The 25,508-nt window shown below is 41.4% G+C and overlaps 1 protein-coding gene across 2 annotated transcripts in view; it reads right to left on the minus strand.

Moving 5' to 3' along the window:
* DBNL (drebrin like) overlaps window positions 1–25,508 on the minus strand; it is a 902,612-nt gene that overhangs the window by 15,615 nt on the left and 861,489 nt on the right. For both annotated transcript variants that reach the window (XM_044084396.1, XM_044084395.1), the window contains one exon: window positions 17,430–17,535. In XM_044084396.1, coding sequence (XP_043940331.1) covers window positions 17,430–17,535 — 106 coding nt within the window. The remainder of the gene's footprint in view (window positions 1–17,429; window positions 17,536–25,508) is intronic.

Here is a 25,508-nt window from a genome sequence, read left to right on the forward strand (position 1 = left end):
TGCAAAACCAGGTTTAAATCCCAAGGCCTAATAGCTTCAGAAATAGGAGGCCAGAGTAATAAGGTGCCTTTTAAAAAGGCTTTACAGAGTTTGAGAGCCATAAGGGAAGGCTCATAGGAGGTATGAAAGCTAGAAATAGCCGCCAACTTGACTTTAATAGTGGCAGGCGCAGAACCTTGCTGAAAGAGCATGGACAAGAACTCCAAATCCGCAGGAATTGGGGCCGTGTAGGGGTCGATTCTTTGAGCATGAGCCCAAACAGAGAATCTCTTCCATTTGCTGGAATAAATCTTCCTAGTCAAAGACTTATGAGAGGACGATAAAATGTGTACTACCTCAGGTGAAAAATGATGAAGTCTGACTAGCGACGGAAGTGGAGTAGCCAGGCTGTCAACCTGAGGGTCTGCAGAGAAGGGTGGAACTGTCCCGACATGTCAGTAGGTCTGGTACTGGGTCCAGAATCCAAGGAGTGTCCACCACGAATGGATGGAGGAAGGAGAATCAGACTTGGTGAGGCCAGTGTGGGGCAATTAGAATCACTTGCTTCCCAAGGATAGGGCTTTCTGAATCACTCTTGGCAACAGAGGAAACGGAGGGAAAGCATAGAGCAGACCGGAGGGCCAATCATGGACAAGAGCGTCCCTGGGTGATTCCTCCTGTGGGGGGAATCAGAGTGAAGTAATTGCTGCATTTGGAATTGAGGGGATTGGCAAAAAGGTCACAGCAAGGCTGACCCCACCTGTAGAATATCTGTTCCGCAACCAGAGGGTTCAGGGACCACTCATAAGGCATGAGAATAGCTCTGCTCAGCCTGTCTGCTATCACATTGACCTTCCCCAGAATGTACATTGCCACTAGAAACCGTTGGGAAGATACTGCCCACAGCCACATTCGCATGTCCTCTCTGCACAAGGGGTAATATCTGGTTCCTCCCTGCTTGTTTAGGTACCATACCACGGACATGTCCGAATGTATCGCGATCGTCCCAAGAGGGAGAAAGCTTAGAAGTGCCCGCAATGCCAGAAGCACTGCTCTCGTCTCTAGGACATTGATATGCAGATGTACCTCGTGATCTTGCCACGTGCCTTGGACCATCCTGCCAAGCAAATGCCCCCCCAACCCCATCTGGGAGGCGTTAATGGTCACGGTGGTGACAGGTGACTGAAGAACAAACTGTTTCCCCTTGTCCAGATTGGTGGAGCATAGCCACCAACTGAGATCCTGTTTGCATCTGTCTGTGAGCAGGATCAGGTGAGAAAGGAGGAGTGTCTGAAAGGACCATTGGGCAAACAGAAGCCAATGAAGAAGCCTCATATGTAATCTGGCTAGAGGCACTAGCATAATGGTCGCTGCCATGGTGACCAAAAGCTGGAGAACCCATCTTGCTTGTACTTTCCTGAGGGGTAATAGTGCGCAAACCTGATTTTGTAATATTGTGATCCTTTGATGCGGCAAGAAGGCCTGCATTTGGACAGTGTCTAGCTCTGTGCCTATAAACGTGACACGCTGTGAGGGCAGCAAGGCAGACTTTTCCCAGTTCAACGTTATTCCAAGTCGCTGACAGAGGGTAATGGTGGCATCCCTGGCTTGGATAAGTAGATGCCTGGTGGGAGCGGTGAGGAGCCAGTCGCCCAGATAAAGGAACACCTGGAATCATTGACGTCTCAGGTGAGCTTTCACCACCGCCAAACATTTGAACACCCTGGGGGCTGTGGTGAGACCAAAGGGCAGGGCATGAAACTGAAAATGGCTGGCTCCCAGCCGGAAGGGTAGGTGACTCCCGGATGCCCTGTCCATTTTGATATGATAGTAAGCATCCTTGAGGTCGATGGAGCACATCCATACTTTTTCCAGCAACGGAAAAATGGACTGAAGGGTGACCATTCGGAACTTGGACTTTTGAACATAGTAGTTTAATCGGCTGAGATCTAGAATGGGTCTCAGGTCCCCTGTTTTTTTCGGCACCAAAAAGAGTCTTGAGTAAGCCCCTAATCCGATTTGGTCTGAGGGAACAGGTTGGATGACTCCTTTCTTTAGCAGCTTTGAAACCTCTAAGGCTGCGTGATCCCTTTGACTGGGTGGAATGTCCGGGATTCTTCTAACTGGAAGAGGGTCTGATGAAAGGGGTATGGCATAACCTCCGGAAACTATTTGTAACACCCATCGATCCTGGGTGATTCTTTCCGAGGCTTCTGGGTGTAACGATATGCGGCCCCCGACTGGCTCCAGAGAAGCACAGTCGGGCAACACATCAGGAATGATGGTAGGAAGAACTGTGAAAGGAATCACGTTCTCCTGAGTTGCGGGGACCTCCTCTGCTTCTAGGGCGGTGTCTTCCTGAATAACCTCCCCCTCCTCTGCCTCTGGAGGGGGAATCACCTTGTGCGGCAGGAAAAAACTTCTGTGATTTCTTGAACCACATCTTCCCACCTCTCTGAGCCTTGGGGTAAAGGCCTAGAGGGGAGGGGAGGGCAAAACGGACCCCTATGGCAGACAGGGTCTTTCCCTCTTGCTCGCATCTGGTGAGGGTGTCTTTCATTTTGGTCCCAAAGAGCAAGGACCCATCAAAAGGAGAGTCAGTGAAGGAAGACTTAAAGGCCTCCGCGAAATGACAGGTGCAACCAGGCTTGCCTCCTGAGGGCTACTCCTGAACTGGCTTCCCTACTCTCCCCCTCGGCTGCATACAATATGAGCTTCATGGACGAGCTGACAATAGAATTTAGGGTAGACACCTGGGCGTTAACCGTGGGCGCCAACGCCTCAGGAACGTTACCCGCTAGAGTATCTCTTAACTCCTTGAGGAGATCTCTCTCGAGCCAAGTGAAATGGCAAAGGTAATTCAGTGACCGTAAGGTGAAGGTCGTTGACGAAAGGATACACTTCCTGTACTTCTCCATAGTCAGACTCCTTGTTAGGAGGATGGACGGAGGAAGAAGTCTCGGCTACTTCCTTCTGTGTGGCCTCCGCCACCACCATGGCATCTACAAAAACCCCTTTGGACAGAAATTCTTTCCCCGGGGGGAGTAGAAAGGAACTTATTGAGCCTTCTGGGTATAGGTTCCACCATATCAGGATTCTCCCACACTCTTCGACAGATTAAATCCAACAGTTCGAAGGGAGGAGACACCCAGAAGGAAAAGGGTTGAGCTCCAAAGGCCTTGAGGAATACAGACTCCTCCTTGGAGGGGGTTTTGGAGGGCCAGTCGCCCCTCTGTCTCAAAATCTCAAGGATGTCGGAGAAAGACGTCAGAGGACGACTTGGGGGACCCCTCAGACTCCTCGAGGTCGGTATCAGAAGTGAGAGACTCGTCCTGGGAATCTATGTGCTTCCTCTTGCACGTCTTTTTTCTGGGGGCCTCGGCCTCTGATGGCCCCTCAGAAAGTTGGGGACCACTCACGGGGTTATCCCCAGAATTTTGGGCTCCGCCATCTACGGATAGGGGGGCGTCAGAGGCTCTAGCCGGGGTAGAAGGGGACGGAATGACCGATCCGGGTGATGTAACTGACAATTTGGCCAGTGCGCTCTGCATGGCCTCGAAGGCCAGTCCATTCGAATCCGAGGACTGACGGGCCTCCGAGGCCATGATCGGAGTCGGGGTCCCCCGAGCCGATGCGCAGAGGAAACGTCCCCCTCAGGCCCGACCGAGGAAACCTGAGTGTCGAAACCTGTGGAAGGAGCCGACAGGGTTGGAGCCGACGTCAGCACTGATAAACCCTTAAGGGGTATCGGCGCCGGCGCAACAACATCACTCTGAGTGGAGCACTCCGGCTCCGAAGACAAGGAAGCGCTCTGAGGAGGATCCATCGACAAAACCAACAGAACAGCCCCCGGAGCCGACTGGGTCGGAGCCGAAAATAATTTTGCCAACACCGGTGACTGCAGGAGCCTCTGCACCACCCTATCAACATCCAAATCCGAAAGCCTGGAGGATTTGGAGGACAGGGATGGAGAATGGGATCTCCTGTCAGGAGAACCATGCCTAACACTGGGAGATCGGCTCCGAATTGGTTCCAGTAAAACAGGAGCTGAAGCCGATTTCAGCTCCACAGATACCTCCTGTGGCCCTGAGGACATAGGAACCGAGGAGGCAGAGTCAAGTTTTGAAAGTTTCTCCAGCGGCTCCGAAGAAACAGACGGAGCTGGAGATCTTTTCTTCACTTTTGAAACCTTAGGCTTGGCCTGGGAACCAGAGGCAGAGTCCAAAGACTCCTCAAATGAAGGTTTCAAGAGACCCTTCAATATCAATTTATTTTTTCTCTCCTGAAGCACCCTCGGACTGAAGGCGTGACATAAGCTGCAAGACTCTTGTAGATGAATTGCATCTAAGCAATAAACACATACAGAATGTCCATCTGTGATGGACATCTTGTAACCACACTTGGCACATTTTTTGAAACCAGAAGGTTTATGCTCCTCCTAAACAATCCGACTAGAAAAAACACAGCAGGCAGGAAAACGGTAATCACTACCACAACCAAGAACCTCTAAGTGAAACGGTTCTCAAAAACACGCACACACAACCGCAACAAGAAAAAACGACCAAGAGCTGGCTAGTTTAGCAACAAACAACTTTAAGTAACTACAACACATAGAAAGGAGGACTAGGTCCTCTAACTCAAACGGGCCTAGGGATACCAATTACAGACAAGAAACGCACAAAAAAAATATAATCCACAAAATGCAGAATAGCTATTAAAATAGCTTTTGGGTTGAATTCAGCAAATTTCTTGAGAGAAATTGAAAAAGTAGAGGTATTTAACCACAGCCAAGCGAGACCACGTCCTAGCTACACGAGCGGCAAACGAGATCTGGGGTTATGGAGCAGTGCAGCATGGGATACCTGCTTGGCCCAGCCAATGAAAGACTTCGAGCTAGTAAAAAAGCTGGCCGAGTCGGAGCCGATATTCGGCTCTGAACCAGTGAGAAAGAATGTAGGCAAGAGTGGACTACATAACATCCAACACTACAAAAAAAAAAAAAAAAAAGAGGAAAGATAAGGAAAACCCCCAACAGGGCACTTATCTGAAAAACAGCTTGGTAATAAACCAGAAGAAAGGCTTTCAACCAACATTCAATGATGGGATTCGGAGTGGCAGCAAAGTTCTGAAGTGTGTGCATCCTTTCACCAACTTTATGCCCTTTGCCTTACGTGGGGAGCATACATGACGTATGGCGCCTGTAGAAGCTCAAGGCTGTAGTATACTGCCCAGAAGTTGGGCTTTCCTTGGCAGGAGATCAGTTACATTAGGAATTCTGCAACAGTGATATGGAAGGACATCTTTAAGTACAGGAGTACGTGTCTGGGAACTGGGGTGGGTGAGGAGTAAAGGTTTGTGAGATGACCTTAGATGGATGGAGCTAACTTCTAATTGGATGTGAGGAGAGTGGATAAGCAAAGTATGGAGGGAATATTGCTGAGCGGAGCAAAGAGTGAGAAGCTAGGGAGGGGTTAAAAGCTAGGAAGAACACAGAAAAGTATAAGTCTGTACGGTGGCCAAGAAAAAAAAAAAAAATATATATATATATATATATATATATATATATATATATATATATATATATATACACACACACACACACACATGTGCATGTTGGGAAAGATTACGGAAGATATGAAGTGCATCAGCATTTTCAATATACATGTGCACACAAAGCAATGTTGGAGTTGCACATGCCCATGATAATGCACCTCTGCTTCTGAAAATTGAGACCACTTCATTTGATGTCTCATGCTGCTTTCTTCTACCTCACTCCTGCACAACTACAGGCCAAACAAAATGCACAACAGCACACCAAAAAGGAAATGGCTATTCTTATCAAATCAGTTAAACCTAAGAGGGGACTTTTCTATGAAAGATCAGTGACTAGGGTCCATCCTCTCCATTAATCACCATATGCCGCTTTTTTTTTTTTCTGAAGTTTCTACGCTTATAAGCATGTGCATTCAGTGCCAGAACATGCCCATGACATAAAATGCTGACTACGCAACTGTGCTAGCCCCTACACCTGCAAGTCTGCAAATATCCACCAGTAAGTACAATTCCTATAGACTAATAAACAAAAAAAGATTTGAAAATCAGAGCTAACACCACCATGCAATTTCTTTGTTCAAGAATTCTAGGCAAAGCCAAAAATAATGGAGGGGGGACAAATTCCCAAAATCAGGATCAATTTTTAAATGTTACTCTAATTCATATCAAATGTAAATAGAAAGATGTTTGTATCAAAATGCATTTTCGGAACAAAAAAAGCATGAAAATCTAATGTGTGGTATACTGACTGTAATCCTCAACCCTTACCAAAAAATCAACAATGTTGTGCAGGACAGCAGACAAAATTAAGGAAGTTCTGCAAAATCAGAACTTTTGCCAGTCATTGTATCTCCTTCCATCCCACAAAGCTTTTTAAAATAAAAATACCAAGTAAAAAATTATTTAATAAGCAAGCACTGCACATTTCTGAAGTATCCAATGGCAGAACACACTTCAGTTACAATCAAAAAGCATAAAATAAGTGATTAACGTATAGACTTGTGGAGGTATGATCTGCAATGCAAATTCCTGCAACTCAATAACAAGAACTTAGTAAATCTGTCTATAAAATGGCAGGGGTTAGGGAAGTAGTAGTAGCAGCATCACTAACATGCAGGGACCAGCAACGTTTTTTAACAGTTCAGACAACATAAATGAATTCAACTGTAAATTGAAGAGGTGCCGCTGCAAAAATGAACTAACTAATTAATTACAGGTGTGTAGTGGTTCTACAAAACTTTAGCACAGGTCAGAAATAAATCAGTGTAAAAACTGGAGGGAGCTGAAACAGAAGCAGCTCCTTCCATGCATACTGACCAACAATAACTCCATGTGGTTCAGAAAACAGATCACAGTAATGTTTGCAGATGCAGAAAGTAATGCATAAACTTGCAAGGGTCCTGCAAGAGTTCAGAAGCACAAAAAAATAAATCTGTCTATAAACTGGGGGGGGGGGGTGATTTAACCAGCAAATATAACATTTAGTGAACAGTTAACAGAAAACTGGTGCAATACACTGAACCGTAGCAAAGTATAACTTGGAGTGGTTTTACTGTAATCTGTTAAGTTGTGTCATTACGCTGTACTCAATGTACCATAGGTTCATAGACTGGTACTAGGCTAACTGCCCTTGTGAGCCATTTTAAGTCTAGCCAATTATCCCTTGTGAGACTCAAACCCTGCACTTTGTGTTTGCAAGGCAAACACCTTAGCCATTAGGCCACCCTCCAACCCTAAACACTTGGCATGCTTATGCTATACAATTTTTTTTTTTTTTTAAATATAAACTACAAAGCAGTGCTCCCAATGCTGACAACAGCACACATCATCAGTGCTGTCAATCACACATGCCAGTAATGTCATCCACTACATCCCTGCTCAAAACTGCACAGAGAAATAATACAAGTTACTCTGCTCTACAATTGTACCCAAGATAGCACCGCTGATTAACAAAAATGTAATATTACCACAATATTGATAAACATGATTATCAGGCAACTATCATATGCAGTATTCTCCAATATTTGATAAGAACATTGCTGTTCCTTTTTTATATGGCTTGTTTTAATTGTGAAGAATATTTATGAAGTAGATAATGTGCTGAAAAATATGCATAGTTTGCATTTAATATTTTATTTACAAATGTGATGTGCATAATTCTGAATTATTATTTTAAACGCTAAGCTGGATTACTAAGCATCAGCCTTAACCAGTTTTCTCAACAGCTGCTGAACTGGGATCGTAAGTTAAATTACATGAACAGTGGTGGAACCATTTGCCATCTAAGAAGTAAAATATTTAAGTACATATAAAGTGATAATATGAGTAACTTATTGTCTGAGTATAAAAATATGCAAGAGCTTGGGAGGAAACAGGGAAGACTGGACCTTCCAGAATCAGTAAGGCATACTTGCCTGTGTTTTTCAGACTCAGAATGCCTCTGGGTCTAGTATTGCCAAATATAATCCACCTTACTGGGTATAATTACTTGCTTATTCATGCACTAATGTCACACACATTAATCCGGCAACCCAGTCTTCCACCTAACAGAATGAAATACTGACAACAGAAAGTACAGTTATGTATATAAACTTACCATAATAGTAGATATCCAAATGATCATTGCTACAGTATCCTTAGCTATATGGGTCATAGCTTGCAAATGATACAACAGTCGGACAGTTTTCCAAAGATTCAGGACACCTGCCATTCGTCTAAATCATTAGTTAGCTCAAGTGGAGCAGAATAAAAAAGTCAGGTTTGGCTGCCAAGCCCTTCAGAACTTTTATGCCAACAGAAAGAGGAAGGCTAAAGCTTGGTCAAGGACAATACTAGAAAAACAATGAAAGGTCTTCACCCTATCAACCAAAATATATGAAAATAAGGAGGAATGCAGAGAGGGAGCAGTTATCATTCGAATATCTACTATTACTGTAAGTTTACTTACACAATTGTACTATGTTAATCACACTTATCACTGCTGCAACAGCCTTAGCTATATGGGCAAATCACCACAGCTAGACTGAGGGCGGCCACAGTGGTGAAATGGTTAGTGTTGCAGCCTCACAGCAAAAGGTTCTCCGCCTCAATTCTTGGCTAGGATGCCTTCTGTGGGGAGTCACCATGTCTTACCTGCAGTTGTGTGGGTTTCCTCCTGGTGCTCTGGTTTCCTCCCACATCCCAATGATATGCTGCAGGTGGATTGGGCACAAATTGGCCCTAGGTGTGTGTGCGCACGCATGTGTGTGCCTTCTGTGGAAGGTTGGGCACCAGGCTGGCAACTCGACACCATAAAACTCCACTGCCAATTGTTCAGCGAACCATTGTTCTGCTGTGGTGACCCCTAATGGGAAAAGCTGAAAGGAGAAGACCACTGCTAGACTGACTGGGAAGAGGAAGGATAAGGTTTAAGGAACCCTTTGGAGAATGGTCCTAGCAAAGCCTGTCCTAGACTTGGAGAAGGAATCTAGTTTACAATGCTTTGTAGAACTGTGCACAGAAAAAAACAGTTGCTGCTTCGAGAATCCAACCCTTTCAAAAACGTCACAGCTTAAGCCAAGACCTTAGTAGAATGAGCCCTGACCCTACTGGAATTGCCTTTCTGTGGTGGGAATAATAAAAGGTAACAGCATAAGACAACCACTTAGAAATGGTCTGTTTTGACACAGGTTGTCCTTTTTCCACCTACACATGAAATGAACAGCGTTGTTCCTAAAAGAGCTTGTTCTGACAAGACAGTATCCATGTAGTCTGTGGACATTCAAGGTATGGAATATGCTTTCTCCGCTATGTATAGGTTCTGGAAACAAGACAAGAAGACTGATAGTTTTGATCCAAAGTAAATTTGGGATACCATTTCAGGCATAGCTGGATTAGTTCTTAAGGAAACCCTTTCTTGAAAATGAAATAAGGCTGACCCACCATAAGAACTTGCAACTCATTCTTGCAGAGATCAAAGCAATTAGTGACACTATTGCCCATACTAATTACCTCAAGTCAGTTTGATGAGCTGGTTAAAATGGAACAAGCGTTAGTTTTTCTAACATGAAGTTAAGAACCCAAAGAGAAGCCAACTGTTTTCTATAAGACAAATTTATACAACAACCCCTTCAAAAAATATTTCACATGAGATTACATTAAAAGACAGAGATCTATGGCCGAGCATGCTGAAGTGGCATACAAATGAACCTTGACTGAGGAAGTAAGCTAGGCTAGAGGACAGTAACCCTTTCAAATAATGCAGAATCAGAGAAACACTAGCCCTATGTGGGTGCTAGTTCTTTACCTGGCACTAACTAGAAAGTATTTTCCATTTACTAACGTATGATTTTCTAGTAGCAGGTTTTCTTGCCTCTTTCAATACATGCTGCACATGCTTAAAAAGAAAACTGTCTAAAAGGTATTAAGATTCTATCAAACAGGCAGAAAGCTGCAGTTATTTGGGGTCGGGATGTATCACACACACCTGGTCTTGTGTGAGTAGGTCCAGATTGTGAAGGAATTTGAGATAATTACCCCTGGCCAGAAGAGTCACTACAATTATCTTTGGAGATTACATCTCAATCTTCAGAATGACCTTGGATATTAGTAGAAAGAGTGGAAAAGAATACAGGAGCATTCCTGTCCAAGGAAAAGTAAAAACATCCATCTTCCAGGCCTTCTTGCATGGATTCTGGAACAAAACTTGGCCATTTAATTTTGCGAGTGGAGGCAAAAAGATTTATTTGAGGTGCTCCCCTGATTCAAATCCATTGTAAAGATCTGTCTTGGTCCTGCTCATTTGGTCTATGACACAGTTTTGATCTGACAGTATACAAGATTCCTATAGAGTGAAACTGAGCTGAAAAGGTATGATTTAGCTACCATAGCTAGTCTGCATGGAGAGTAAGATCTGGATTCCCCATCTACTTATGTAACATACCACTGTGGTATTGTCTGCAAACACCTGAGGAGGTCCTGGGAACATCAGATGAGAGTGCTGACAGCATTTACAAGCACCATCATCACTGTGTGTTTTGGTCTGCCTTTTCTGTTCCAAAGACACTGCACTTTTATCCTCATATATACTGCTTCCCAAGCAAAGTTCAAGGTGTCTGTAGTGACAGACTGCGCTGGGAGGGAGAATGGGAGATCTGGATTCCAACAAATTTGGTATCTCCACCTAAAAAAAAATCTCCCTTTTCACAAATCTCAAAACTGGAATGTTAGGAGGTGTTGATATTGGAACCACAGAGATTTTAGGTTTTATTGGATTTTCTCAAGTGGAGTCTTGCAATAGGACCATGAGAATCACAGAAGCTGAGAGAGAAAATCCTGTGAAACTCCCTGGCTGAGACAGAAATCTGAGTAGAGAAAGTCAGGAATAGCTCTAGATACAGATGTACTTTTATTCCTGTTTTAGAAAAGTTCTTTAATGTAAAGTGTCCAAGAGACATCCTAGGAAAACAATCTTGTGAGAAGTAATCAGACAAAATACTTGTGTGTGTTCTCCTGGAAGCCTCGTCTGTGTAGGAGATCCCTTCTTTACCCAGGTGAGAGATTTGACACCTTGACATACTCTGCAAAGATAAGCAAGTCCTCTAAACAAGGAAAATGTGAATACCTTGCAGCCTGCAAGAGGTTATCACAGAATAAGACACTTTGTGAACACTTACAGAAGTGGGTAGACCAAATGGTAAATGCAGAGAACTGATAATGTGATCCAGACACAAAACATTAAGAAACACCTAAAACCTGGATGAACAGGAATGTGACGATGTGCTGCTTTTAAATTTAAGATCACACTGGGATTAAGGAGTAACAAGTCATGAAAGAATAATATTATGAACGTGAACACTATCACAAGTTTATTAAGATCCAGAACTAGTCTCCAAGAATCTTCTTCCTTTGGCAACAGAAACATTCTTGACTAAAACTCTTCTTCTAACTGAGGAGCAACAGCTTTTATAACTCCCTCAGACAGCAGTCGCTGAATGACAGACGGGAAGACAGAAGCATGGTCTGCAGGTAAAGGGGGAAATCCCTCAGAAAGGAAGGAGAGGCCTTCCACTGCCGTTTGCAGTGTTGATGGATTACTTTCAGAATGCAGCTGTCAGAAACTATCTGATGCCAAACAGATAAATGGAGATTCAGACATTCTGGAAGGATTAAGTGTTTGACAGATTGGGAAAGAGGAGGGGAGTCTTGCACACAGTCACTCGGATATATTAGACCATTGTTTGCTTTGTGAGGTTCCTCCTTTCTTTCTGGAATCTCCCAGCCTTTGCATTTTAAATATTTGCTAAACAGCAGCTTGCTTTATTTATTTTGCTTTTTAAAGGAGGTACTTATAGGGACATAGCATTAAATCTCTTGGCAATCTTAAGAAAGGCTGAAACATTTGAGCTATTCTTTGAATCAGCTTACCTCTCAGTGCATTTTAAGGATCTCTGCAGCAGATGATCCAAAAAAAAACTAATACACTACTCAAAGAAGACAATACATTATATATTTTGACATCTGGAAAGTTTTGAGAATGCAACCAAGCAAACAGTTCTCGTGGAAGTGGCAACAGCAGAATCATAAGCACATTTCAAATAGTGACGAGCCACTTGAAATACAGAAGTAGCCATATTACACTATGCAGATTCCTCCTCAGAAGAGGAACCAAATGCTAAAATATTCCCCATATTTTCAAGGGAGGCAAGCATAAACTAACATGTGAAAGAGTTCAGAATTCTACAAAAAGTACTGCAGAAAAATATACCTTTTCCCAAATCAAATGCTTTCCCAAGCTGTGTCAGGACAAGAGGGATTGGTATTAAGCAAATATTTACCATCAGCTGGGTTCACTAAAATAACAGCTGCTGGGTCTGACCTGGGATGAGTGTATAGAGACTTATAAGACTGAGGAACTTCGCACAATCGATATGCTTCCTTGTGGGAAGCAGGCCAAATGTCAGCAAGTTACAAGCTATATCAAAAACATCCTCCAATGCAACAAAGTCTAGAAGATTTAGGATATTTGCTTAGAAGCGTTTACATAGGTATTTTTATACCCCCAAGTAGACTCCAATGTATTTTTCTTCAGGTAGACAGCAAATGTTGGAGGTGTGATGGGGAAGAAAGAGATAACTGGGAAAATATTTTCAGGGAGTGCAAAGAGTTGCCAGATTTTAACATTTCCTGCAAACTACTCTATCAGAAACACTGGGTGAGCAAATTGGTATGACTACGGAAGTTATTTTTTTTTAGCTAAGATACAGAAGTGCAATTGCCTAGACATAGTAAGGCCTTGTGAAGTCTAATTATGGTGGCTGTCAAAAAAAAACAATTATCAGGAAATGGAGACAGAGGTCTAAATGAACTGTACTAGAAGTGAATATAGTAAGTGTTAAAATATCGGCAAAAGTGATTGGTCTGAGGAACTGGAAATGATCACCAGTAGTGTCATCCATTTGTGGCTGAGGCAATTAAGTAGTCTACTGTGGTGGCTAAGGATGTTTAGAAATTTTCTTCTTTTTGCGGATGGAAGTAGGAAAAACTGGTATAGGTTGTTTTATGGTTAAGCCAAAAAAGATGTCCGATTCCCTGGGAAGTCTGGCAGCAGCAGTTGGTAAAAACAGCAAGTAGTAGTACATAAAAAAAAAAATCCCCCCCATAAAAATGCAGTAAGGAGCATTTAAAATACACCAGGCTCCCAAAAGTAAAATCAAAATGTTACTTCAGAAAAAGTGGTTTTAAATTAGTTTAAACAACTTTTTACCACAAAAGTAAAAATGTGACTCTCCTGTTGAAGTCAAGTCACTGTGCCCATTACAACAGTAGGATAATGACAGAAACAGCATTTATTTTTTCAAGTGTTATTTGACTTGGCATAAACCATAAAGCCCTGCAGAAAATTTCCCATCTCACAATAAAGCAGAAGCCAATGCTGTATAGGGGAGACTTAGTTGATGTCAGCTTGTATGCCTAGACAATACAGTTAGTCCACCATGTAGATCAATATCTGTGTATATACCTTTAAGAAGCTATCCAAGGGCTTACACAAGTGTATAAATACTGAGCATGTGCAAGTCTGACTGCCATTTTGTAGTAAGCTGTTGCGATGTAAGCATGCATGTATGTAAGGTCTGTCTTAACCAGTTTGTTTATATTTTATGATGCTGCTATACATCCTGATGTGTTTCTATGTATTAAAGCATCTAAATGAAATACTCCTCCTGACAGGGACAAGCGACACATCATAATTTAGGTGTTGTCATATCAGCAAACAATCTTCATAAGGAAGGGCATGTAAAGGGTACGTACGCTTATGCTCATAAACCTTAATATCTAATAAAGTAAAGTACAAAAATGCACACCATACAAAATCCCTCCTTACACAATGTACTGGATCAGGACCTACCACTCCAATCTTGCTCTCTGAGGTAATCTACAATGTATGTACTATACCTGTGTACTATGTATGCATTCTACCCATGTTCCAAATTTCAGCTGTACACCACAAATCTATTAATTACCTTTATTTTTTAAATTAATATTTTTTTTTGTTTGTTCTCTCCACTGAAACTGTTTATGTGCCGCATACCACTGTAAAAACATGTTTCTTGTAATTTGTGTGCATACTGATCATGTGTAAATAACTAAATGTGTCTGCAATTTTTCTTTGTGGAGCTTTTCTCCCCGGGTCTCTGCTGAAAAGGGCCTTTTCGGCTCAGTCAGACACCCCCGGTTAACAAATGTAAAATAAATACAAATAAATTAAGAGAGCATTATAGGTATCTGGTGGCCTTAGTCCTTAACGGGTAAGATGCAAGGGATCAAAATCCATTAGAAACACAAAAGTTATCCCCAGAAAATGGAACTCTTTGGCCAAGGTATCATTTTCAAGGAAGTCTAAACATATTTTACTAAAATGTACTGCTGCTATAACACTGTCTACAACTTCATAAACAGAAAAACGTATACTTAGCTTGGGATACTTTGAACTATTAGCAGCATCTCTCTTAGGCTGCTAAAAAAGCAACTACTAGAAAATGGAAATCAAAATCTAAACCAACTATACTGGAAGTAGTGAATACAGTAACAGAGATAAAACAACTGGAATTGAGATGGTTAGAAAAGAGCAGGAGCAAACTACATAAGAAAAAAATGGGAATTGTGGGAACAAAACATACAAGGGAGGAAGGAGGTCTAAAAAGAGGGCAGGACTTATATGAATTATGTAATGTCTGAGTGCAAAAGATTGGGTAGATTATAAGCGCTGTATAATGTTTGCAACTGGGAGTGTGTCAGTATGGTTTGTAATGCAAAATGCTTGCAACTAAGATTGTGTTGGTGTGGTTTGTTTTCATTTATATAAATGTATGGTTACCTGCGTAGTAAGTGATGGTTTAATAAAGATGTTTTTTTTTTTTTTTTTTTTAAACAAGAAAGTCAGGAATTGAATAATTTATGTAATACTGCTTAGGTTATATATAGCAGGTTTACTATTGAAACCTTGAAATTGCATAGGTCGACCAGTCACATGGTTGACCCAAAATCCTGAATCCAGAACAGCGAAATTGTGGCCAGGTCAAAACTGAATACATCGACACCCGTGGTTCGATGTATTCGACATAACAGGAGAGGACATCAGTCACCCATGCGATGCAGCTTACCATACTGTGACATTCCATCGTCAATGGTAGTGTATTGCACAATTTTGCAGGGGGCAAGCCACCCGGCGTTCCCCACACCCCCTGCAAATTAAATATACCAACTCAGAGATTGCACTATAGGGAGGAAATGGTTTAATTCTCTCTCTCACTGAACCATGATCACCACTCAAAATTCTGAACTCAAATACTCAAACTACATTATCCATTCTATGTGGTGTAGTTGATGCATTTGGGTTCGCAAAACTGCCCACTGGAAAACTGCAATTCAACAGTGTCACTCTGATCGAATGCAGTTCACAGTGACTACTGTAAATCTATATAGCAATATATGTGAAGTATAATGTTTATGTTAATATAGTTTGATTACTTTTATATGAATGTAAATTTGCCTGTGTCACAAGTGATGATTCAATACAGGTGTTTAAAAAAATGTGACCAATTTAAATGCATATCTGACTGAATCAGGCCTGTATGCCTAAAAGTTTAATATTTGTGCATAAATACTAGAACTTTACTACATAACCTTCAAATGTCTATTTTATAAGGCTTGTTCGTAACCACCTGATCTAATGTGTGAATGTCCTTGATGTGTGTTTATAATGTACTTAATGTTAATTGAGCTTTACAACCCAGCTTCTGTTCAAAAAAGATACAATACTCAGACCTCCTCTGTAAACAAATTGAAACAAATAAGTAACGTTCCACAATTTTATGACTGGACTTGTATCATGCTCCTGCTGCTTCACCCCCCCAAGACACAGCAGTGGGTTCAGCCCTGTTCAGGTTACTGATGTAGTGAGTCTGCAGGTTGGACAAGCCATACTTACAGATGTTTGATGTGCCTCTTGTATACGATGGATGTCTGTTACCACTCAGTCTCTAGAAACTTAGGGTTATGCCTTTTGCCCCCATATCCCACACCTCTGCATTTCCTCTACAGAATGCTCACTTTGACATATGATTAGCCGTGCAGGTCTGCTCAATTCTAGTACAATTTAGGATGCAAGTCCCTCTTAAGTAAAAGAGTGCACACAAAAATAGATTCATACTTCTACCTCACGTCTTCATGTTATACTAGCTCATCATCTCTTTCTGATTTAAAAGTGAGGTCGTCAAACAGAGAATTAAAGTTTATAGATTCATACTTCTAACCCACATGTCATGTTATACTAGCTCATCATCTCTTTCTGATTTAAAAGGGAGGTCGTCAAACACAGAGCATTAAAGTTTATTCTTCAAATTTCTTCACTATACAAGAAGTCAAATCAAGATACCGTCTCTCATCTAAATAAAAATTAGCCAGATTTGGAATATTAGGATTTGGTGACTTTAGCCAGGGGAATGTGAAGAGCACATCCCATATGGCATCATTACTGAGGGTTCTGTTCTATACACACAATTTTATTTTTAAAAGCCAGATATTTTGATGTGTTGTGAAAGTGCAACACTTCAGATTCCTTTGTTCAACATAACACACTCAGAACCAGCTAAATTTAATGAGCTGCTAAACTGAAGTAACTACTTAGTTTTCCTTTCTTTATAAGGCAAATGTTTCCTGTTCCTGCATCATCAGCTTATGGCAATATAACTACTTTCCCAGCAACATGCAATGACAAACACAAATACATCATGCACAGGTAGGCAGCATAAAAGATAAAAAAATACTCATTCTTTTTTCATACAAATACTCAATACCAATAAATAAAGAATGAAATACTTTTAAATCAGCTGTGTGACCAAATATATATACAGTTTTTCTAACAAAGTAACCTCTAAGCACTTCTTAGATCTACACAACTGATAACCATTGACCTCCTCTTAACCAAGACATCCTACTAACATTTCTTGCTTAATCAGATAAATCCACTACAATGATGTTATGCAACGTGTAAATATGCATACTGTTACTATTTTAATTTAATGTGATTGCAACATGAATCTGGATTGTTTCTTGTATTTTTTTCCTTGAGGGCTCTCTGAGCTCAGTCAGACTATTCTGGTTTACAAATTTAAATAAATTGTTTAAAATAATTATCACCAAGATTCCTGGTCTTCATTGCAAAGTGGTGTTTTGCACACTGATACTACACACACCAATGTTGTTTCTGAGCAAACAAACTTTTTTTTTTTAATATACCTAGGATAGAAATCCTCTAAATAAAGAAAGGTTTCTTTATCTAAAAAGTTCAGAAACTACCAACATGCTAAGAAGCTACCCACTCTCTCCCTTCATGTCAGTGTGTTTCTTTGTCTTACCAGCTTCGTAGTCATAAAGTGCTCTGGCGCACAATCCTTTCCCTACCAGGTCCTCTAGGGCTTCATACTGACCAGAGTACTCAGTGCCAGCTGGCGTTTTTTCTTCCTACAAAGAAAACATGAAAAGGTCAGACAGAAATCTGAAAGTTAACAGATGACAAAATCACAATCTTCAGAAATTTACAAATGCCTCATTTCACAAAGACAACTGGGAAACCTGCAATGTCATCAGTGAATACTACTGAGAAGATCAGTATACATCCTGCAATTAGCCCAATCTCACCTCAGTTTAAGCCAAACACTGAATCTGCTGTGCAGAACAGGACCTTCATAAACCGTGAAAAAAAACAGCTAACAGGAACGGATATCCTTTTGAGTGTACCCCACTTACATTGCCTTAATTCTGCTGTGTCCAATGCTGAAACCAGGTTCAGGAAGGCATGCTGGACTTATGGGGCGATTTGAACATCAGTGACAATATTTAGCTTTTAAGAAGGAAAGGTTCCATCTAGCAAAGACTTAATACCCTCTGGATGAGTAGTCAGTGGTGGTGAAAGTCTAGTAATGATGGGTGATGACAACTGTTTGAAGCACAGCACATGCACTTTCTGTGGGCATCTGGGAAACGGAACTGAAACAAAATACTTTCGGTAAATAAATGAACGCATTCCATTCAGTTCTACAACTACCAACTACAAGAATAGGAACTGTTCAAGGGTGCAATCCTTCCCAGTTTAAGTCTACCTGTTGTGATGTCTTGGCTTTGCAGAAATGGCATCTCAACATCATGTGCATGTTAACACTCGGACAAACCGGTTCTTCTCATTCTCTTTTCAGACATGACCTATGGTGCAACAGTAAATGTGCTGCATATGGACAGTTTAGAGAGGCCAACCAACCATGATTTTATACATAGGACGACACTACAGTATCAAGAGTGGGAAGACAGATGGACATGGGCTGACCATGCAAATTCCAGGCAAGCAGTGACTGATGGTCAGGACTGAACTCAGGACCTTGTACTCTAAAGCAGATAGCTTAATTGCTATGCCACCACATTGCTCACATGGTCTGGGATGCAGCATCCTTTCTGAAGGCAGTTCAAAGCATCCTCTGTATAACGCAAGGGTTGAAAACTGAACTGAAGGGGAAAATGGGACTATGATGACTTTAGAACTACTTACAGTAACACAAAGACAGACAAACATCTGAAACTGGGCAAAGCATCTTCACATCACCATCAGTAGCTCAAATTCAACTAAAAGTCGAGATGGTGGATGGTCATCCTCAAAAGTGGTGGACAGGTTCAGGAACTAAAAACGACCTCATGGACAATGTACTAGACCCTGCATGGAAGACGTTTGGCAACAACCAGTGGCACCCAGTCAGCTATGCTGTAATACAAGGCACAATAAAGCAGACTTCCTGAGGAAGATGGCGCAAGGCAGCCTGTAAATACACTGGGGGGACATCACTGCATACATAAAGATCCAGGGACCAACCTCAGTATTCAAAAATATTCTACATACTTAGCCAACTTCTCAGGATGCGGCTCATACTTGCCCAGTTAAGAAATGTATAAATATACCACCAAGCTACATTTCCTGTAGAAGTACTGCTCAAGTACGACCCACCTGTTAATAGACCATATCACATTTAACTATCAGTAATTCAGGACAATACGGAAAATAAATGCAATCCGAGGAATCTGCTAAACACATATTATGCTGAAGCTAGAAAACAAAAAATGGGAGACCAATGTCATGGCAATCTTAACTTTGAGAAACTTATCACAAAACTGGCAGATTCAGATAAATTAGATTAGATAAGGAAATAAAATGGCAACAGACCTGTCCTCACACACACCAAGATTTCTCCTTCTGCAGTCCTGGCCTCATGCAAAATCTCTACAAATGATGCAAATAGAACCTAATGCAACGCACTTAGCAGTACACCTGCTCATAGAATTTGACCAGCAAGACCGTGTACAGACATGTCATCAGGTCAGTGAATAGACAACCGGGCCACCACATACAATGACCAGAACCTGAACTATAAAGGAATAAAATGTGTGATGCTCAGGGTTCAATGATCTCAGGCAGTGCAGTCAATCACACCTAATGCTAGGGTGATAAGTACCACAGACAACCAAATGAACTCACCAGGGATCAAAATAAATAAACTACAGCTGGAGAACCCTGACAATCAGACACTGTTAAGATCAGAAAATACAAATGGCCAGTTTAGGTGGCCAGGGGCTGCAATCAAACAATACAGGTAAACAAACTTACAGTCAGAAGTTGAAGCAATGAATCAACCATACAACAGGAGGACACAGCAGCCTTAAGTAAATGTTTTGGGAAGAAATAGCCAGGGAATTGTTATGGCTAGGCTTGTATAGGCTCCTAGGGCTGATAGCCTAGTACCAACCTATGAACCTATAAAAATAAACTTACTTGCTGATCAGTACAGAGAATGATCAGATTGCACAAGTATGTAAATTAGATTGTTTGAACACAGAATAACTAGTCAGTGCAAAAAAAAAAAAAAAAACTGTCAGTCTAGCAGCCAGTAAATATAGCTTGGATCTAATTCCACAAAGCTGGAAGGATGCAAATTTCATGGCATACAGACATAAAAGTTCTGACTGAGAGATTGCCTGGATTCAAAAAGTGTCCCATGCACAGAAGTGAAGACGGAGATTGCAGTGATGGGGCAGTGCCCTCTCAGCTCTTCCTGGGAGGGAAGGAAGTGGATGGATGTGTATCTCAGGTGTGTGTGTACTATTAAACTCCCCTAGTGGAAGGTCAAAGACCCAAGAGAATAATGTGCTTCTAAGAAAAATAGGACTGTTTATGGTCTTTACTTTTCTGCGAAAAGTGAGCAACATCTCCATACTACATCCACTCCACAGCATCTTCAACCCATGAGTGCAACTGGGTAAGCATGGGGGACAGCGACAAACTTCTAGGAGGCTGCCTAGACAGCAGCTCCACCACAGTCATATACTTGTATGGGAAAATAGTGGCTTGGTGCTCAGGTGACAGGCAGGCATGGAGGTGTGAAAAAGTGTACCAAAAAAGAAAAACTACGGGAACAATTAAAGTATACTGTCAAGCCACAACCCTAGCAAGACATTTAATGCAACAAAACGTTGCCATTAGGTCTGTAACAAACGAAAGCAGTTATATTTGGAATGAAACAATGTGCACACAGCAGGCCTGTTCACTCAAGTTATAGTAGTACTTGTGACTTAGTGCACAGCTGGCAAACTCAAATTACATCAATGCCGATTGCTTTTGTCCAAGAAAGAGCAATGATACAACCACATTGAATCATGCTGATCTACTGAACAAATGCCATTTTGTCAAATACTACAGGCTGAAATCCAATTTCAGTCAATAGAAAAGAAGGCTTTGTTTTTTTTTTTTTTTTTTTTAAACTTACACCCCCCCCCCCCCGTTGTACAACAGCCGGGAAAAAATGCAACCTGATAATCAGAAGTGGATTTCAGTCATCAGTATTCAACCACATGGCATTCAGAATAAATGCATTCTGCAGAACTGACACACCAACTACAAATATCTCAAATATGAAACAAATAAAAGAATCAGATCATCTCTGGAGATGAGGGAGGGCATGCCCAAACAGTGCTGCTACAATGTACGGCAGACAGAAAAGTGCCATTCAAACACTCAAAAGGAATTGTGTAGCCTGCAGCAGTGCAGTCATGCAACCTGACAGCCAAAAGAAAAGCAGTCAATCAAATATTAGCTCTAGGAGGGAAGACCATAAATATATCATGATCCAAGCTTGGTTAAGATATAGTATATTAACAAAGGAATGGTAACACCCATATGAGATCAGTGGCAATGTACTGTACTCAATAAACCTGCTAACAAGAATAAATACCTGAAACTAGAAACCTACCTGGATCGACACGAACAATGTAGTGGCTAATTAGCACAGAAACATGCAAAATATGAAAAAAAGGTCACACATTACAAAAAAATAATCAGAAAATACAAATTACAGGACTAATTAGTTTTGCTGGGGCCAGCATATGACAAAGGGTCAGAAAGTGTTCACACAACCTGTTTTTAAACTGAAACTGTAGACCGCAGCGACAAACATTAAAAAGAACCCAGTGCCTAGGGGGTCTTACTCAGTGAAAACGTAGCCAAAAGGATTGGCCATACTAAGCATGAGGGAGGAAGGATGTAGCAAGAGAGATGAGCATGTATTACATTTCAACACGAAGCTAGACAGGTAAGCTAGTAGAAACACTTAATGAAGGGCCACCTATAAACTGGAGTTGTCCAAGTAAGCAGAGTGCAGAGGGGCAGCAAGTGAGAGAAGTCAAGAGCATGTCAGACCTAGTGGAGCAAAAGAACATGCTAATAAAGTAGGTTTAGCCAGCGAGGACAAATAACTGAGCTGAAATACAATGGCCCACTGTTGGCAAATGGTGAAACAGAGTTCCAGAAAGTAGGAGCAGCTTAGGGATTGCAGTGTGATTGAAAGCATAAAGGAGAGTACAAAAAAACAAAACAAAATAGAAAAATAAGTTCAAGGTAACTAGCGCCCTGTATTCTCATTCAGGTCAGTAAAAGGCATTTAAAAGTACAAAAAAGGAAGCAAATACCAGTAAAGCAAACTGTTCAAGTCTAAAGAGCTATTGGACCAATTAGATGGGGTAAAAACATACAACACCGAGGAAATCATTCCACTAGCCAAGGACCCAGTCACAGTATAAATGATTTGAGTCAAAAATGTAGACACTAGATGCATTACATTTGGATAGAAAGTAAAAGGGTGAAAATTACAACACAGTTCAATTAACCAAAAGTATACTTCAACTCAGGGAAGTCTAGAGTACAGGATGGGGAAAAGAAACATGGCACATGGAAAAGAAGTGGTAAAATGAGAGAAAAGTACGGGCTGATAAACTATGAAGAGAGTTTTCTGGGAAGGCATCTCTGAAATATCAGAGAAAGAACAAGGTGACGTCATATTCTCAATGATAAAACCTCTCCAGTGGCAAATTAAAAGTCATAAATACAACCTATGATTGTGGAGAGTAGGGGATAGCCAGAAGCCTAGCAGCCAATCAAGTATAAGAAAAGTAGGGGCATCCATAACCACATGGGTTTGGGGAGGGGGGGGGCATCTCATGTGTGTGCTGCACATCCAAGAAAGACCTATTAGCAAGTGAAGATGGTGCCATAAAGTACAAGAAAGGGCCCAGAGAGACCACTGAATAATCTGCAATAGGATAGGATTACTTTTATAAGTGACTGGAGACAAGTCAATGTAAAGGGAATGAATTACAAGGAAGGAGCAGAGGGGTCTGCCAAACATGCTACAAAACAATGGCAATCAGAGAAGGCCAAAAGTTGCATCAAACAGAGGGAGGCAATAAGCCTGATCTAGGATAAAATCAGTAAAAAGGCCCTGGTGTCAAAACAAAAGGTTCAAAAAGTCACTGCAATAGAGAGGGCCCACCAGAATGGTAAGCTAATCACACAGTAGTAGTTTTTGAGCCATAAAATGTAGGAGCTAGTAAACTGCTCCTGTACCTAGTACTAAAATCAAGCACATAAGAAAACAGTGAAGCAGAAAACACTAAGACAGCCAATCAAGTAAAACAGAAAGAAAACAGTGTGACAGATGAAAAAGGGTCATCTAAAAGCTAATAATGACATTTACTGACGGTTGCCGGAAAGCTGGAGAGAAAGCACTTTTATCTCAATAACGTGACTATCAGACGGTGCTAGTAATTCTTAAAAGCAGACTCATTCTTTGTAGTGTATAAGCAACTGAAATCAGAGGAAATAAACGCCACACCTATGACAAATCTAAAGTAGAAAGGAAATGGAAGGCAGTTAAATAAATCAAGTATGACACTAACCAGAAAATAAACAGTGAAAAACAAAACACAGATGACCTAGTGAGCAAGTCCAGCACCAGAGCATATAGCACAGCCCTCTCTGCAGAAACACTGATCCCACTGTTTTACTTCAAAACACTTGCACAAAGACATTGTGACTAGGTTGAAAAGAACCTCATCTGATGCACCAAATGGGGCAGATACCTTAACCTCTTATTCATCTCCCTCTACCAAGAGTACCTCATTCACCCTATCACCCACCTGTCTGTTTGCCTAACCAACTGTATCATGCCACCCACTAAAAATTGTCAAGCACATTCCAAAGTCATCTAAATGGTTCCAGGCAAATGGTTTCTGCCCACCCTCCATTGTCATGACTCTTGGCAAAATATAAGAAAAGCTGAACTATATTTATCTCATGGAGTACCTACAGTCAGACAGAATTATTTCCCCTCTACAACATGAATTCTGGTCAAGCAGAAGTACTATGTCCACTATGTACACCTTTACAGATGACAGACTTACCAGTATGAGCAAAGGTAAACTAATAAGAGTACTCTTTGTAGACCTAACTAAAGCCACGGAGACAGCTGCCCACACCACCAGCTAATAAACTCTCTACTCTTGGCAGGAATGATCATACAGCAGTGAATGATTTGAAGCATTCCTTAGCTAAATACAGCTCAGACTGTATCCCTCCCTTCTTTGCACCACTTGTCATACGAGTACCAGTAAGGCTCCATTCTCTCACCTATATTCTATTTATCAATTAAATTCCCACACACCTTTTGCATATATTCAACTTACCCTAAACAGCTGGTTTTGGCCATATACAGATCAAACCAGTCTCATTGAGTGATGAAAAATCAGCTGGAAACAGATCTACAAAACCACAAAACCTATCTGATGAGCTGCTTCATCATCAACCCCCTTTTCCCCCCATTTTCTACATGGGGTTGGGGTTTTGTGTCACCTACCGGCAACTCTCTCAATTCAATGCCATTTCCTACCTTCTTTGACAGTCTTGCCCGACTGGCACAGGTCTCTTCTCACGCAGTCCATCCATCTCTTTTGCTGGATGCTGTCATTTCCTCTTCTCTCCTTCCTCTCTCTCAAATCTTCTTCACCATATTGTCCTCTAATTTCCTGCACATGTGCATGTACCACCATAATCTGTTGTTGGCTTGTTACTTAGCCACAGACTAATTCTAAAGACAGAGAAAACCAAACGTGCTCTTTGGAATCCAACAAAGGTTGGCCAAAGCACCCAGCAACTGGGCCATTATCTATTCCAAAGAAGAGGCAAAAGAAACAGTTCAGGATCATTATAAATCCCTAGAGGTCTTTGGCTAGACTTCAATCTTCATCTATAAGAGCACCTATAAAACACTAAAGCCAAAGTAATCACTCTGTGCTTTTGGTCCAATAAAATATTGAGATTCTTTTCCCCCAAGGAAAGATCTGCCAATAAGTAAAGGGGCATCTTCTACCCAAAGTAGAATACAGTCTTTCCATCATTGCCACTGCATCAAAAAAATGCACAAATCTCTACAAACCACATGCAGTAACATCTGTAAATGCATCACCTGACACCAAAAACACTGCTTCAATCTTGATACCTAATTCACTCACTTTAAATCATTCTCCTTCCCTGCACACAACATACACACACCCTTACAACGTTAGACCACCCACATAACAGTAGATGTACTACTGATCACTGTTGCAGTATTCCAAACAGACAGCTTATTTTGCAAAATAACCTGGATGTCTGGCTGGGGTACCAAAGCCAAAACCTTCTGAAGAGCCATATGTCTGACGTACAACCAAAGCCCAATGGCACAAGGATATACAAGCAGATGTACAAGTGTAAATCCTCAGACTAACTCTATGTCGGGAAGTTTGTAGAACTGCCAGCTAATAGGGGAGAGCTATAAAAGTAGGAGTCTCACTCAATCCATGAGGAAAAGGTATGACAGTGCTAGAGAAAAGGGAGATGGAAGGGTGGGCAAGAATACTGCAACACTGATCAGTAGGACATCTACTGTTATGGTAAGTTCTTGCACAATTGTACTATGTCCTTCCTTAGATCTCTGTTGCACTACTCCACACTTATGGGTGATTCCCACATTTTAGGAGGTATGCAGGGTGGTAGGAAGAGAAACAGGAGAACTGTCTTGTAATCCAGA

This window comes from Protopterus annectens, chromosome 9.part0, assembly GCF_019279795.1.
Source record: "Protopterus annectens isolate FY-2018-M chromosome 9.part0, PAN1.0, whole genome shotgun sequence".
Taxonomy (NCBI): domain Eukaryota; kingdom Metazoa; phylum Chordata; order Ceratodontiformes; family Protopteridae; genus Protopterus; species Protopterus annectens.